This window comes from Paralichthys olivaceus, chromosome 14, assembly GCF_024713975.1.
Source record: "Paralichthys olivaceus isolate ysfri-2021 chromosome 14, ASM2471397v2, whole genome shotgun sequence".
In the NCBI taxonomy this organism is placed as follows: Eukaryota; Metazoa; Chordata; class Actinopteri; order Pleuronectiformes; family Paralichthyidae; genus Paralichthys; species Paralichthys olivaceus.
Genome location: NC_091106.1, coordinates 22672171 through 22687889, shown reverse-complemented (window position 1 = coordinate 22687889; position 15719 = coordinate 22672171). Strand labels below are relative to the sequence as shown.

General features: G+C 44.0%; 1 protein-coding gene across 4 annotated transcripts in view; it reads right to left on the bottom strand.

Annotated features, from left to right (window-relative positions):
• atrnl1a (attractin-like 1a) overlaps positions 1 to 15719 on the bottom strand; it is a 160011-nt gene that overhangs the window by 93546 nt on the left and 50746 nt on the right. For all 4 annotated transcript variants that reach the window (XM_069539280.1, XM_069539281.1, XM_069539282.1 and 1 more), the window contains 5 exons: positions 13931 to 14118; positions 9876 to 10089; positions 9472 to 9663; positions 3154 to 3384; positions 2914 to 3051 (listed from right to left, as the gene is read on the bottom strand). In XM_069539280.1, the coding sequence (XP_069395381.1) occupies positions 2914 to 3051; positions 3154 to 3384; positions 9472 to 9663; positions 9876 to 10089; positions 13931 to 14118 (963 nt within the window). The remainder of the gene's footprint in view (positions 1 to 2913; positions 3052 to 3153; positions 3385 to 9471; positions 9664 to 9875; positions 10090 to 13930; positions 14119 to 15719) is intronic.

Below are 15719 nucleotides of genomic sequence, written 5' to 3'. Positions count from 1 at the left end.
GGCAGCGTGTTGGGGGCGCGGTGCTGAGGCCGAGCTGAAGGATTATTGAGAGATTTGAACTGAAAGCAGATGAGAGGAATCAGGTCAGTGGTTGATATTTAACAAATTCAACATGTGTTAAAGGGGAATTCTGTCATTTCTGCAGAACCTGGTCTGACAGCGTGGGACATCTGAAGGCATCGCAACTCTCGTCCTGCACAACTACTGTTGATGTGCCCTGAAGCAAACGTCCTGTCCTCTGACGAACAAACGTCCAACGTGTCGTCAGCTGCAGCTCAGAAGTTTAGTGTTTGATTTTCAGTCCCAGTGAGAAGAGGGTCACACACACTCACACACACACATTTGACAGGGTGAGTTAATCATCTGTCACGGGGACATGAGGACAGACAGACTCTCCTCTGTCTGTCCTCCGTCTCTTTCTCTCTATTCATCCCTCCCTCATCCTCTCTCTATCCAAGAGCAACTGATATTAACCTTGTGCATCTCACCACAGGCTTTCATCACTTTTTCTTTCTCCATCTGCCCGTCTCTGTTTCCTCCTCCCTCTCTCTCTCTTTCTCTCTCTCTCTCTCTTCGTCCGTCTCCTCCTTTCTTCCTCCATCTTCTTTACAGCCCCTCTCTCCTCCCTCTGGTGATGCCTCTCCATCATTCACGTCTCTAATCGGCCACACATCATCACCTCCCGGCCGTTTAGCCCAAGGTAAATCTAATGGTTCCTTTTATAAAGAGAAATACAGAGAGATGGAGGAGGAAAGAGACAGAATGGACTGATGGAGGGATGAAGAGAGGGGGGTAGTTAAAGACAGAGTTATTATGAGCTGTGAGAGGGAATGACGGAGGTATGGAGAGAGTGACAGAGAAATTAAGAGGTTGATTGTTAAGTGTGCGGAGGTGAAGGAGGGAAAAGAAAGGACATCAAAAGAAGAGAAAAATACAAAAGAGGAAATTAAGGAAAGAGGGAGAAGTATGAGGAGGTGAATTGAAATAGAAAGGAAAGATTATAAAAGAAGGGGTGAGAAAAGAAAAGGACTCATTAGTAGAGTGGAGGAAAAGAAAGGGCACAACAAAGGAAAGGAAACACTTCGAAAAGGAGGTGAGAGGAAAGGAAAGGAAATGAGGGGATGGAGAGCATAGGAAAAAGACAAAACCACAGAGAGACAGATGAGAGGATGGAGTGAAAAAAGAGAGATAAAATGAGAGCATCATGAGGCCGTCATGTACAACGAGCATCTATCAGAGACGGAGACACCAGTCAACTCCGGAAATAAGAAAATGATTAAGAGCGATTTAATGTCATATGCTGCCGTCAAGCTAAAATGCACATCTGTCAGAGACACTGACGCTGCTGCACCTCCCCTCGCTCCATCCATCCATCCTTCTTTCTCTCCATCCCCCCCCCCCCCTCGCTCTCTCACAGTCCAGCAGTCGTCTGATTTACACAGATTATCTGTCGCGAGCGTTCAACGCTGTGATTTAAATACGGAACAAGAGGAAGCACAACAGAAGCTGCTGTCGGATTCAGAAACACGTGAGGCGTGTGAGCCGCGCTGAGAGAATCAGAATCCACCGGAGAAGACGAGAAACAGAAGCAGAGACTCAAAGCAGCTTTTCATTCAGTTCCCCTCGACGTCTTCAGGCCACAAACCTTCTCAAACCACAGTTTTTATTCCTGTGTTCTGTTCCACTTCTCCGACGACCTCCAGAAACTCTCACAGAAGCCGACACTGGGACTCAGAGCTCTTAAACACTGCCCCCATCAGGTTGTTTGGGTTCATTACAGAGTTTGTTTTACGGGAATTCAGAGCATGAACAGCAGATGATGAGTAGATTAAAAACACAATACATTTCTGTCTCTCTATTTATAACTCTTAATTATTTTTAAACCTACTCAGAACTAAAGAAAAGTACTTTAAATATGAAGTAGTGTTTGAAGACAACTTCCTAAAACCTGAGGGGTCGTCCAGGAAACTTGAAGTTGAATAAAACCTTAATTTCTCAGCTTCTGAAGCAAAGAGAAACATTTAACAGCTTAAATCTTCGATCCGTGGATCAATAGTTTCCTTCGCTGCAGAAAAAACAAGAACATTTATCATCATTTTCAGTTCGGTTAATTTAAATGACTGTTTATTTCTTTTCATTAAGAAGAAGCCAAAGGTTGAAATGGTTTTTGGTTCGTGTTTCTGCTTCAGATGCTGAGAAATAAATGCGTCAATCTTTACCTCTGCCTCCAAACTATAATCCTCCTCCTCCTCCTCCTCCTCCTCCTCAGCCTGGTTCTTGTTGAGCAGCAGCCTCATGAATGTCTGTGTGTGAAACTAAATTGTCGTGGTTGTAACTGTTGTGACTTCAGCCGTCGTCTCAAACGGGACTCTCTTTGTGCCAACACACTCAAAAAACAAACAAAATCCATTTCCCACAATGCATTCTGCTTCCCTGGTCTGAATTTCAGAAAATCACAAAAATGTTTTAAGAGTTTTGAGAGTTTGTAGTGTTTTCCATATTGTTTCCAGAAACGTCGGTAGAAATACTCGTATTATTATTATCAACCATAACTGTCGTCCATCAATGGCTCGTACTTGACTGTGAGTGATTAGCGCACCAAGCTGAAGGAGAGGACCACGAACTAAAGAGGAGGAGCGACCAGGTATCTGGAGGCTTTGGGAGCACAGAACCGGGAACAGGAGTCTTCTACTCTCACTTCCAGTCGTATTAATGTGTCACTTTCAAATTAAGAAACAACGTACTTCATCGTTAGGCTCCTTAATAGACTCAATCTATCCTCGACCGCTAATCCTCAGGACTAAATGTCTTCGTGACTGGACTCACTCTGTTCCTCACATCATCGTCGGTTCGCTGAGCGAGAGTCGAGAGGACGAACAGCAGACACGAACCCTCGTCAACCTTTTCACTCACCGTTGCATTTCCCTCCGTTGATGGGGTCTCCATAATAACCGGGCATGCAGCTCTGGCAGTGCGTCCCTGCCGTCAGGTTCCCGCAGCGCTCGCACACGCTGCCGTTCACACACCTGCTGTGACCATTACACTGACAGGCTGCAGGAAACACACACACACACACACACACACACACACACACACACAGTGAAAGATCAGTTTGTCATGTTCACATTATAATGTGAATTGTTTCTCACTCACCTGGACACTGGATGAAGGCCCAGTTGAAGCCTCTGTCCGACGTGCACAGACTCTGGTCCAGCAGCATGTCTCTGTCTCGGGGCCCGGCCCTGGAGTTGGAAGGTTTCAGGGGCCCCCGGTAAGATCCCTCAGTGCAAGCGCCCTTACCGGTGTTGCTGGGGTCACCGCACCAGCCGCACTCGGCTCTCTCCAGACAGTTGGCACACGTCCGCAGGCCGGAACAGTTCTGAGCTGGAGGTCGAAGGTCACACAGAAAAGGGTTTGTGTGTGATTTGTATGTATCAACCTGTTGGACCTTAAACATCCTCAGACCTTGTTTTTGGGCTGGTTTGTTTATTTATATCTGCATTTTAGTAAAGTTCCACACACGCAGATTGGAAATGATGCTTTGAATCATATTCAGATCATACTCCGTCCTTCACTCTGCACCGATGTTCCTAAAAAACAACTTTAATAAACAGTAAAAACCTCCAGTGATATAATCTACCTCCGCTAATACACGTCTCCTGGGTTTTTACATTTCCTCTGACCCTCAACATTTAAAGAGAAATTGACTTTACTTGTCGGACGGAAAAAAACATTTGTATTCATACAATGGCTGTGACATTCAAGAAGGCGTCGCTGGAGCAAATTAAAAATGACACTGTGTTTTGGAGTGGTGTTCAGCGCAACCTCGGCGCTGTCTTTGTTGACGGGGGAACAGTCGAGAGGTGACGAGAATAAGAAATCAAGAGTTTTTTCAGCTCGCGGTTCACGGCTCGTTTATAAACCTCACAGTTTGCTTTGCTCTCGTTCTCAGCGTGATGAATTTCCGTCTGCAGAGTCATGGCGGGCGCACAGGGGGCGGGGAGGCGGGGTAAAAGACGCTCGGCGCGTGTACGCAAGAAAACCGAGAGGGTGAGAGAAGTTATCCGAGGTGTTGTTTCCTCACAGCCCGGCGAGATGATTCAAATGAAGCATCAAGTGAAATTAGCATTTCCACCAGAAGTTTGTGTCTTTTGAACACGAGTCATTTCCATAAGCCACAGATGTTCCTGCTGAACCCGTGTCTCTCTCTCTCCCCGTGTCCCTGCTGCTTGAAATACACCTCCTGTCCTCCCAGTGTGTGTTTGCCATCTCCCCCCCTCGTTGCATTATTCAGCCGCAGCAATGCCGATCATTTGTTCTCCCTCTTTATAATTACAAACTTCTGCGCTCCCGTTCTCAGATTCACTCTTTATCTCCTCGCCGCCACATTTTTATCCTCCTCTCCTGGATCTTTTTTTTTTTTTTTTCCTCCCACTAAGCCGTCTCCTCCTCGGAGCTGCTTTCTTCACCATTATTCCCTCGCCTTCTTCATTTCCTGTCATTTGGATATAATTTCTTTTTTTTTTTTTTTTTTTAACTTGAAGACACTTAAAATAAAATCACAAAGAATTGAACTCTTCTACTTTCTCTGCGCCTCTTCCCTCTGGGTTTTTTTTTTTTTTACTTTCACCTTTTCTTTCCCTGACAGCTGCACTGGATCTTCACTATAGTCACGAGTTCAAAGAGAATATCCCTAATCCACACAGTGGGGCTCCTTCAGCTGGAAAAGCACATATTTACAGACCCAAGAGCAATAACTTTAATATCCAGTAAATACACCCGGCCTGAATATCATTTTAAAACATGGTTCAAACCACAGATAACTAGATGCTTCTTGTAACTGCAACACAACCAAACCTTTACGTTTTCATTAAACTTTATTATTTGCGTTAGTTTTCTTGTCCCTGCAGACGTACTGAGCAGGACGAGTGTTGTTTTCTCCCCAGTGTGTGTGTGTGTGTGTGTGTGTGTGTGTGTCTCTACAAATGAAAAACAACCTGAAGCTCATATCGATCAGGAAATGATTCCCTATCATAAGTGTTGTGGAAAATGTGCTGATCAATGGTCAACTCATCATTGGAGAAAGCGTTCAGGAGCTCTGTGATGTCTGATGCTGAAATATTTATTGAAGCTTGGCCAAGGAGAAAATCAGAATTCATCCACACAACATCTGTGCATGATGCTCTCTCATACTCTGAAGTCTGCTTTCCTGCAGAAACACTTGAAACCCAAACACATCATTTAATCTGTGTGCTCGTTTCTAAACAATCAAATGTATTTTCTAGTGATGGAGACAGTGTTGTGATGTCGAGGGAGTGAAGGCTTTGACCTTCGCCGAGCTCTCTGAAAACCACATTCGAAGGGAAAGGTCGTACAGATGTGAATGCAAAGCCAACGTCACGAGTCACAGCTCGGTAAAGTTTATCTCCACACTCTGTCTTTGCTTCGCCACAGCAGGTCACTGTTTTGTTATCCATCCTTAAGGATGAGATCACCCACAATGCAACAGACGTGAAAAAAAAAGCTCGATTTGACATCATTGCTCTCGAGCGAAAGATTCATCAACGTGTCAGCGTTGAGTTTTTCTACAACTTTTTTTTACCTTTTCTCCTCCAGTGCAGACTTTTACCAAATGTGAGAAGTTATGCATTGAAATCACGCAGTAAAAACAAAATCCTCAAAACCTCATCTACACGGTCGAGGACTTTCAAGAGCCGCCATTAAGAAGAAGAACGCACACACACACACACACACACACACCCACCATCAGGCTCCATCTGTGACCTGGACTCATAAAGTCTGAGTTGTAGACTCGGGTCTGGCTTTGAAAAGCAGTTACTTCATAAATGCTTGAAGCTGATTTCACAAAGAACACACAACGTGCTTTAAAAGCCCATTTCACCAAAGTGTTTCACTGGTGCATGTTTGACGTGTCTGACGGGGTCAAACTTCTATCACCAGTACGAGTCTGTTTGTGAGAACAAGTCCTGGACGATTCCAAATCTTAAAACATAACCCGACACACACACACACACACACACACACACACACACACACACACACACACTGAGAGGTTCCATTTGCGGCTCTCGACTTTGATTCATTTATAGAACACGTCAGAATCTGTGGGAGCGGAGTGGATCAAAGCGCTGCGTCTCAGACACCAGCTCCTCTCCACAAAAAAGACAAAATGGGCCCGAGGACGTAAAAATCTGCTCAAAGAGACGACGGTGGACGAAAACAAATCCCTGCGTGGACGGAAAAATGTTCGCTTACATAACTGGTGGTTTGTGCAAATAATATAATTTACCTGACATGTTCGCTCTGCCGGTTCTATTTTCAGCAGCGTTTCCGAATATCTGCTGTCCTCATTGTTCCACATGGAATTTAGAAACGCTTCCGTCGTCCGCGTGTCTGAAAGGTTTTAGTTTGAGTTATCGGGAACAGAACCTTTAGCTGCGCCTCGTGCTATTACATGATTTGAGCTGCAGGCGATTTGTGGAGTTAATGTCCTGTTGGATGGTGTCTGTATTTCCCACGAGGGTTAAAAACTTTTCATGACTGAAATCTGAGCACGGGATCTAATCGTGCTCCAGAGATGAAACTGTCGACGGACTGATATTTTTTTCCGGCGTGAATATTTGTCAAGATAAAAATAGTGGCGGTGATTTATGCACTTACAGTTTAAATGCTTGTGTTCCTCCTGACTCACTCCTAGTGTGTGTGTGTGGGTGTTTGTGTGTTTGTGTGTGTGTTTGTGTGTGTGTGTTCAGCAGCCATATTAAACTCGTTCCTGTACCTGACGACAGGAGGTGAACAAAGAGGCAGAGCTGTAATTTAATTGCCATTTATTGCATTTCACTGTTATTAAATCATGAGCGAGAGGCTGGTTAATTTAACACGTGCACGAAAAAGAACTCGACTCTGGAGGCATTTGATGCACTGAAGACAAAGAAGAACATATTTAAATACTGTTTAAGGGTGTGAAGTTTGTTATAAAGAAAACTAAGTGACGTGATGACGTGTGGAAGTTGAGTTTTGAAGGATTCTGCTGGGCTGAAGGAAAATGTGAAAACGGTTTGCAGGAGTGTGAAAAATGTAAAGTGAGGTCATTATGTTTATTTAAATATATCAAACTTCATTCTGTCGGGGATAAGAATATCTTAAACATGTTCTTCAACAATCCCATCAAATACAAGTTGAATGTTTTATTCTGAACCATGAATTTCAAACATTGTCTTTACACAAACTCTCATTTGACGATCATTAAATCTTTCCACCAAATATCGACCTGCAGATTTATTGGTTCCACATCCGTCAGACTCTCTGCTAAATAAAACACACGTGTTCAGAGGACATGTGAGTTTGACAAATAACATGAACACGTCAGCTGACGAGTCGTCTGAGGGACGGAGGGTATCCATGTAGCAGCAAATAAGAAAAACCTCTTGTTCCTGCTGAGGGGAATTTTACATCTCATCAACAATTCTCTCAGCACAGTCGTCTCGGTGCCACATTCAGTTCATCACACCAGGTTTGATATTTGGTGTCCCTGGGTAACGCGTATCATCGGGCCTCATCTGGTGTAATCCATTTGCTCTACAGCGGTTGACAGTTAGCGTCGCTGGAGCCGGAGCAAACAGATCTGAGAGCCCACATACATAATACATCAAGTGTAGGAGCCGTAAGAGCTCCTCTCACACTCCTCTCCGAGCATGAAGCCACCGAACAGCAGAGAGCACGTGGTGCACACACAAAACACGCACACAACACATGTGCGCACACACACACACGTGTGTTGTGATGATTGCCACAGAGAAAATAAAGCTTATTCTCTGTAGCTAAACCAATAAATGGCGACAACAACAAAACCATCATCCAGCATTGGTGTGTGCTAGCCTGTGAGTGTGTGTTTCACTGTGTGTGTGTGTATAACACAACACAAACACTGAATGAGTAAAAAATAACTTCCTGCACTCTAATGTAATAAAAAAAGTATTTAATCAAACCTCTGACGTGTCTGAAACGTTTTTGTTTCTATCGATGGTCATTTTTAGTTTGTGGCGACATAAGAGAGAAAACTAAAAACCAAAACCCGGAGGAACAGCGACGGTGAAAAGTAGGAGTGAGGGATTTCTTTTCTCAGAGCGACGACGTCTCTGTTTCAGCAGTAGCGTGGACGGCAGGCGTTACCGTAGCGACAGGGATGCTTTGTGGATCGTGCAGGATGCAGCGATATCAGTCCTCCTGCACCTCCTCCATCAGACGAACGAATTTGAATCTGCAGAACAAGTGTCTGAACGTGGGCGTCCGATTGTTGCTGCCGCTGAAACACACACTGACCTCAGTGTTGCTGAGCCGACCACATCTGGAGTTAAGTTTTATTTACAGACGCTCTGTCCGCCGCAGCCCTGCGATAAGCCGGCGACCTAGAGTGCACCCCCGCCTCTCGCCGATGTCAGTTCCTTTGAGACGAGAAGCAGCGCATGATGATGGATGGATGTTTATTCGCTGCAGGTAACAGACCTTTAGGGATGGGACGCTGCGGCACAATAAAGCTGAACTGAAAATCTGTTTCACTAAACTTCCCTAAACTTCCAAACTTGAGAGTTCTGGGGCGAAGCTGAAAACTGAGCCAATTATTTCAAGAGGTTGTGTTTGGTTCGCCTCCAGCTGACATGAAAAATGGGGCTGATGCACAAAGCTCTGAGCCAAATTGATCTGATAGAGAAATGACCCACTTCGAATTTGGTCCTTTTCACACTTTCACATTTATTGTTTTTGTATAAAACAGACGTCACGACGCCTTCATCTGCCTGGTGTCCAAAAACAGGACGTCATTAATCCATGAAGAAGAGAAGCAGCGTGTCGAGTATGAGACAACGCGCAAAGAGTGATGGACGGTGACAGAGCAACGCTGCTCTGCATCTGAGGAGCTGACGATGTAAAATGTCACTTCCTACATTCAACGCAACGCAGTGAGCAGCAAAGGTAAAACAGCAGCAGAGCCAAAGCCTCCCACGCTCCGTCTGTCACCAAACAAACAATAAAAGAGAGAAGAAGACGGAGGGAGGAAAGTTTCAATATGAAAACACGGAAGGAAAACACGTGTGTGTGTGTGTGTGTGTGTGTTACAAGTGAGATAATAATCACCAGTAACAAGACGAAGATTCAACAAACTGACCACTCGTCTCATTCAACACAAAGTTCTTCTTTCACTTTGTCAGTTTTCAAACACAAACTTACAGAAGTGCAGAAAAAGAAACAACAAATAAAACTGCAACAGAGACAGGTCGGTTATTATTATAATATAAAACTTTTTAACTCACATCATTATGTCAGTGTCAGGTTTAGTGCGTGTGTGAAAGGTATTTATCGGCAGAAATGTAAAAACAATGTTCATGTCCCCTCTGCTAACATGGAGGAGGCGGGTTCACTATCGTCAAAATAACATTAACAAGGATATCTCACCTGTGCAGTCCTGAGTCTGCCACTCCAGACACTGCCCGTAAGGGAAGGAGATGACGTAGGCCGAGGAGTCGACGCAGCGATGAGCGCTGCTGCACCACATGCACTCCATGGCCTGGCTGGTGCAGTTAGAGCAGCTGGACCGCAGAGCGCAGGGAGTCTTGCAGGGACGAGCGCTCGGACTCTGAGGAGTCCCTGAGCCACCGGACGCAAAAATAAGATGAGGTGGAGGAGGAGAGACGAGGAACCAGAGTTTAGAAAGTGGTTCCCTCAGAATAAAACCAAAGTTAAAGGCTTATTGCAGTAAAATACCAAATATGTGTTCTGTTTATTTCAGTTTATCTATAATTCACTTCTTTAAAATCTTCTTGCTCCCTCCCTTCTTTATTTCCCTCCCTGGTTCTCACCCGCAGGTTTCTCACAGATCAGCCCGTCCGTGGTGGCAGTGCAGGGGTTGGCTTTGAGTCCGGCCACCAGCGGCCGCTCCAGGTAGGCGCAGAAGCCCGAGTCGCTGGGTTCGCCGGGTGACCAGCGCAGGCTGGTGTTGGTGAAGGGCGACGCGTCCTCCCAGCCCCAGTACGACACGTTGATCTTCCTCAGGCCGACCCACGGAGACAAGCTCTGCAGGGGCCAGACCAGGGGAAGTGTTGAATTAAGTGTTTTTATATAAGTTTTAGAACGGTCACCGGGTCTTTGGTTAACATGGAGGAAGCTCTTTATTCACAGTCGGGTGTAAATGTGTAATTGAAATAGCTTTAATATATATATTTTATATATATATGTATTTGTCCCTTTTAACATTGAATATCCAAAAGTCCAAACATGATGGAGCTCACTTTTATCTAATAAAACATGGGGAGAAAATGCAAATGTTTTAACAGTCACTGAAATAAAATGAAGAAATAAATCAGGACATGAAAATGAAAACCTCCACAACTTCTTTCTTCTTTTGTTTGGACTTGAATAATGAGTCCTCGTTGTATGAAGTTCACATGTTCACAAAGACCGTGTCCTAGAAAACAACTAAAGACGTGTGCAGAAATGATAACACGTGTAATAATTAACAGCTCGACTTCAGTTCCCACATGAAGAAATCGTCTCTCTCTGCAAAGACGACGGAAAAAACTGACGAACAAACGTAAATATTGTTTCGTGTGAGAGTGGATCTTAAAATCAAAGCTGCTTCAAATCTCAGTTAATGGTTAAAATAGCAGAAATATTTACTGACAAAACAAGTTTGATTTATTTAATAAAGACCTGTGATGAACGGCTGCTGCAGCAGATGAAACAGGAATCAAACATTTTCCCACAGCCGTGATTTACTGCGTAGAAATATTTTCAAATCCTCCGGTTCTTAGGCCCCAAATGACCAAATAAAGAAACTCTCTGAAGCTGCAGGGTCGATATGAATAATCTGTTTAAAGAAAACACCTGTGTGATTTCTGCAGAGGTGGAAACATCTGTATAGAAGTTACAGGTCAGAGGAAATTACACTGGAACACAAGTGCAGTAAAATGTGAATACGTGTGAATATCTCGGTGTAGACGCAGCTGCTTTGAAAGGCTTCGACTTTCCAGTGCACGATTACAGAGAGACTGATTTGTGTGAGTATTTGTACACGTGCAACCAAAGAGCATCTGTTCGGCTGCACAACTGTACATGAAACATAACGAGGATTTCAGGCTGAGAGCAGAAACAGTGATCACCTACAGAATTAGAAAATAGATTCAAACCATCTGGTGATTCTTGTTTTAAAAAACTTGTATTATTTGCTCGTATTTCTCCAGACGCTGCAGATTTATCTCGTCTGAGTGAAGTCAAACATGTCTCTGCTTGTTGTTTCTGCAACATCTGGATTTAATGCGCGGGAGAGTGTTAAAGTCGACTTCTTCACGGAGAGCGTGAATGATTAGAACTGTTTATTTCCCTCCTTGACATTTTTCCCTCCCTGTCTTTGTGACGCTGTGAAAATATTTTTGACACGTCTGACATTAGTCTGAAAACCAAACTGTCAACAAAACCAGAAGAGCTTTTAAAATGTCAACGGTATTTACACTTTTAACATTTCAGACCTGCAGTCAAACCCCCCCCCCCCCTCCCCCGTCATGATCAATAAGTGTCCGGCTCTCAGGAGAAGATGTGGACGAACCCCTGAAGCTCTGATTCCAAACCTGATCACTCTCCTGTCCTCCGACCTGCTGTGTTTTCAGGATCAAACCAAAGTGCTTTTCTGAGAGTTTCCATATATTGATCTCGATTTACTGCAGAAACATCAACTCACTTCACAGCTCCTCGATCCTGCATCAGCACTTTACAAACAATAACCACCACCGAATTTGAGTCTGTTTGGTATTTTACTGTATTTTTAAGCACCGCACATCTTATTCTATTTGCACTATAGTTTTTACTGCACTTCATTTTATTCTGTATTTTACATCCACAGATGCATGTTTTGTTTTTATGAGGAGGGGGGGGGGGGGATTAGTGATTAGTTTCTTTTGTTGTGTGATGCTGTGATTGTTCTCTGAGAAAAATCTTTTATACTTTTGTAAAATGACTGAAGTCTTCTTTCTCTGCTGATCACACAGAAGCTCATTTGGTCTTTGTCACCAGACATCACGTCCATGTTTATTCACACGTGCAGGAACAAATGAATTTAGAGTCGTCCACCTGATTTGACTGGTGTGGACGGACACCAGGTCTGAACTGGGTCTTGGTGTGAGTGTGAAAGCTCCCGTCTCTGCTCTCACACACAAAAACACATCGAGTGGAATAAGCTAAAAAATGTTGACATTCATGATTATTGGCACGGAGAGATTGGAAGTGTCCACAGGAGACACATTCAGGACACGTTACTGTCGGCCGTGGACAGACGGACTCGACACCGTCCAGCTGGGATCAAATCTACAACTTGACAGATGTGGATTTGCGGGGAGCGATGCAGAAAGCAATATGAGCAGTCAAAAAAACCTGGATGCTGATATAATGGCCGACAGATGTGTTTAAAAAGTGTTGTTATCAAGCCAAATAAAAATTAAGGCTTGAGATTTTATGATTCAACCATAAAGTTTATAATAAATCTATGAGTAAAAACACAACCGAAGATATAGAACACACATGTTTTGATTCAATGATGAATCAGATCACACGGGACAGATGTTGATACCAGGTTTGATTTTTCACATCACACAACTCTCGTGTGAAATAACAAGATCATAAAAACGTGTTTTATGATCCTGACGACGACGCATCAACCGACGTCCGATCGTAAACAACTGCAGACAACACATTGTCTGGCATCTGACGATAAATCACAGAGTCACAGGAGCTGCATCATGAGCATCATGTCTCATAATCAACTCTGAGGGGAACTGAACATCCGTCCGCTCGTCCACATCAATCAGCCAAATGTTTCTTCACTCGCAGGTGAAAACTCAAATGACTTTCACATGCAGCCGCTTCATTAGAATTTATCTGCGTGGATATGACTGTGAAAAAAGGTCTCATTTGTTTCTCTCCGTTCTTTCGTTGCGCGGCCGCCTGATAGCAAACACACATTTGTCAACGCCCGATATGAAAGTGTTCTAAGTTTGAAATTCCCTCATTGTGCGTCCGTGACCGTTTCCTTGCTGAGCCGCAGCCGAGCGGCACAAACACAAAGAGAGAGTTTCACACTGAGAAAGATGAACCTTTGGAGGATTTCTGCTCCGAAGCATCGTCAGATCCAGCTGAAACTCAGAAACGTGTGTTTGGACAGAATGAGGACTGAGGATGATCAGGAGGAGACGCTACGATAACTCAAGCAGCTCAAGCAGCGGAGTATCGTCTTAAACCCAGTCCTCTGACACACCAGTGACATGAGTGTGTGTGTGTGTGATAACGACTTGTTGTGTTGTGATGAGGAGTCGTGCCGTCTGACAACAGGAGGTCACACTCTGCGCCATCTCTCACCAGGAGGAAACACCAAACCTCATCTAATCATGGAAACACAAACAGTGACTGATCCTCCTGCTTCGCTTCAATAACGTTTAAATTCACCAGATTTTCTTCTTTAGGATCTGATCCTGCTGCAGTCACACATTCTGAAATAATATGCCGGATTCTTTTAATCAGGATTCTTGAATTATTCTCTGGGAAATGAAGGAAAAACGTCGTCTCACAAACTTTTTAAGGAATAAAATTCAGATAGTTCCTTTATAATACCGGATACTGTTTTAATTGTGTTTGTATTGTATATTTAATTTATATTTTTTATGGTATATTTCCAATAAACAATTATCTTATTATCCTCTCTGCCTGCGTATAAATACTACATATAATATAATACTATACAAACAACAGTCACTTTACAAAGCAGGAAATCCAGAGTGGAAAATAAGAGTCTCTCTGTGTAAATGTGAAGGAATCCTGCCTCATTTCTTCTGTTTCTGAATGTATATTTATTCGTCTTCACACCACCCACCTTGTCTTGCAGCTGGTGTTTCTGCAGCTCCTCCAGAACAAAGTTTACTTGTTTGTCTGTGAGCAGAGACGCGATGTTTCCTCCCAGGTTCTTACAGTAGTGCTGAGCGTTATCATAGCTCTCCCTGCTGGAGTTGATCCTGAGGCAGGCGTCGTCCACGTGGTGCCAGCCTTCTCCACACAGCTGACCTGCAACACACACACACACACACACACAGAGAGACACACAAAGTGTTTTTCGATCATGACAAAAGAAAACAATACAAGAATGAATCAGAGACTCTGATGACGTGCCCACTGACCCTGTCAAGGACTCGCTACTCTGCCCCCCGACCTTTCTGTGGGTTTTGCGTCTTGTGTACACAACCTACGCAGCAAACAGACGCGGGACACTCGAAGCAGCCATCGTGCGCATGTGTAGTGTAGTTAACAGCGATTCAGAACCAGAGCATTTCGATTTCTTGTGATGTGCACGGTGCAGTGAGCTGGAAACGAAACTCTGCAGCCAGAACCCACGAACAACTCACCGTGTAGCGAGGAATTCATTCTGGATAACGTGGTTTATATATTATCTTATTATGCTGCGTTTAGAGGCTGATGTAATTGTTATTTTCTCCGATCAGAGAAAACATTCCTGCTTTGTACTGAGCCGAGTCAGTAACGAGAAGAATTCCCAGAACTGAGAAACACATGGGATTTTTTTTTTAAGACGGTGATTATGTGTAATGATGAAGGATTCTATTAACAAAGGCTGAGTAAGACTGGCAGGCCGCTCTCCCATTCACAAGCACACTCGCTCTCGCTGGTCTCATCAGGGTCACTTGTCGACGCCACAGCGGTGGAGAGGCCGCTCGGTTTGTCAGGATGAAAGGGAAGAAAAAGTCATTCTGCCTCCGCTGTGTTTATTTTGGATTCCAGGAGCGATTACGTTCACAGGCCCATAATGGCTTCCATCGCCAAGCTCTCAGTGCCACAGAGGAGAAAATACCTGCTGTCTTTATTTTTTTTACCCCAGAGCAACAGAAATGAGCCGTAATGGAGGAGAGCGACGGATGAAGCAGGGAACTGGAAAATAAATAGATAGATTCAGTGACGGTCTTTGTGTGAAAGCAGAGAGGCCACTTGGAGTAATTACTCATAACATGGTGTCTGAAGAAAAGACGGCTGAGGGAGAGAGAGAGTTTCTACGACACAACTTCACCTGAACCACGTTCTCACTGGAAAGTGTCCTCAGGTCAAAATGTACGAATTCCAAAAAGAACACACGTCTTAAGAACGCTTCATGTTATTGGCTTCTCACTCCACATGTGTTATTGTTAAAGGCCCAGAGAAGACCAGTGTCACATTGTGGTGCGACGAGGACACGCGGACACATGAACACAAACAATAAGAAGTGACAGGAGATGTATCGACGCAGGACAAGAGAACACAACACTACAAACAGACAGTCGCAGAAAAACACACAAACTTTATCTACTCCCTCGGAAACACACGGACTGGGCAACATGGGAAACTTGACAAAAGTTTCTTACTTTGCACAAAAGCCCTAACGACATGAATTCCTCATCATGATTTGCAAAAAGTATTTTTCTTTTAATAAACAGGTAGAAGAACGGATCCTTCCTGTCTCTATCTTCCCACTTGTGGAGAATAAACAAGATATATGGAGAGAGTTATGCTGCCGGGGCTGGAGCTACAGTATGTGCACGTTAATAACCAGGAAATGGAGTGCCGTGCTGTGTGTGTGTGTGTGTGTGTGTGTGTCAGTGTAAAGTCAGAATAAAACTGCC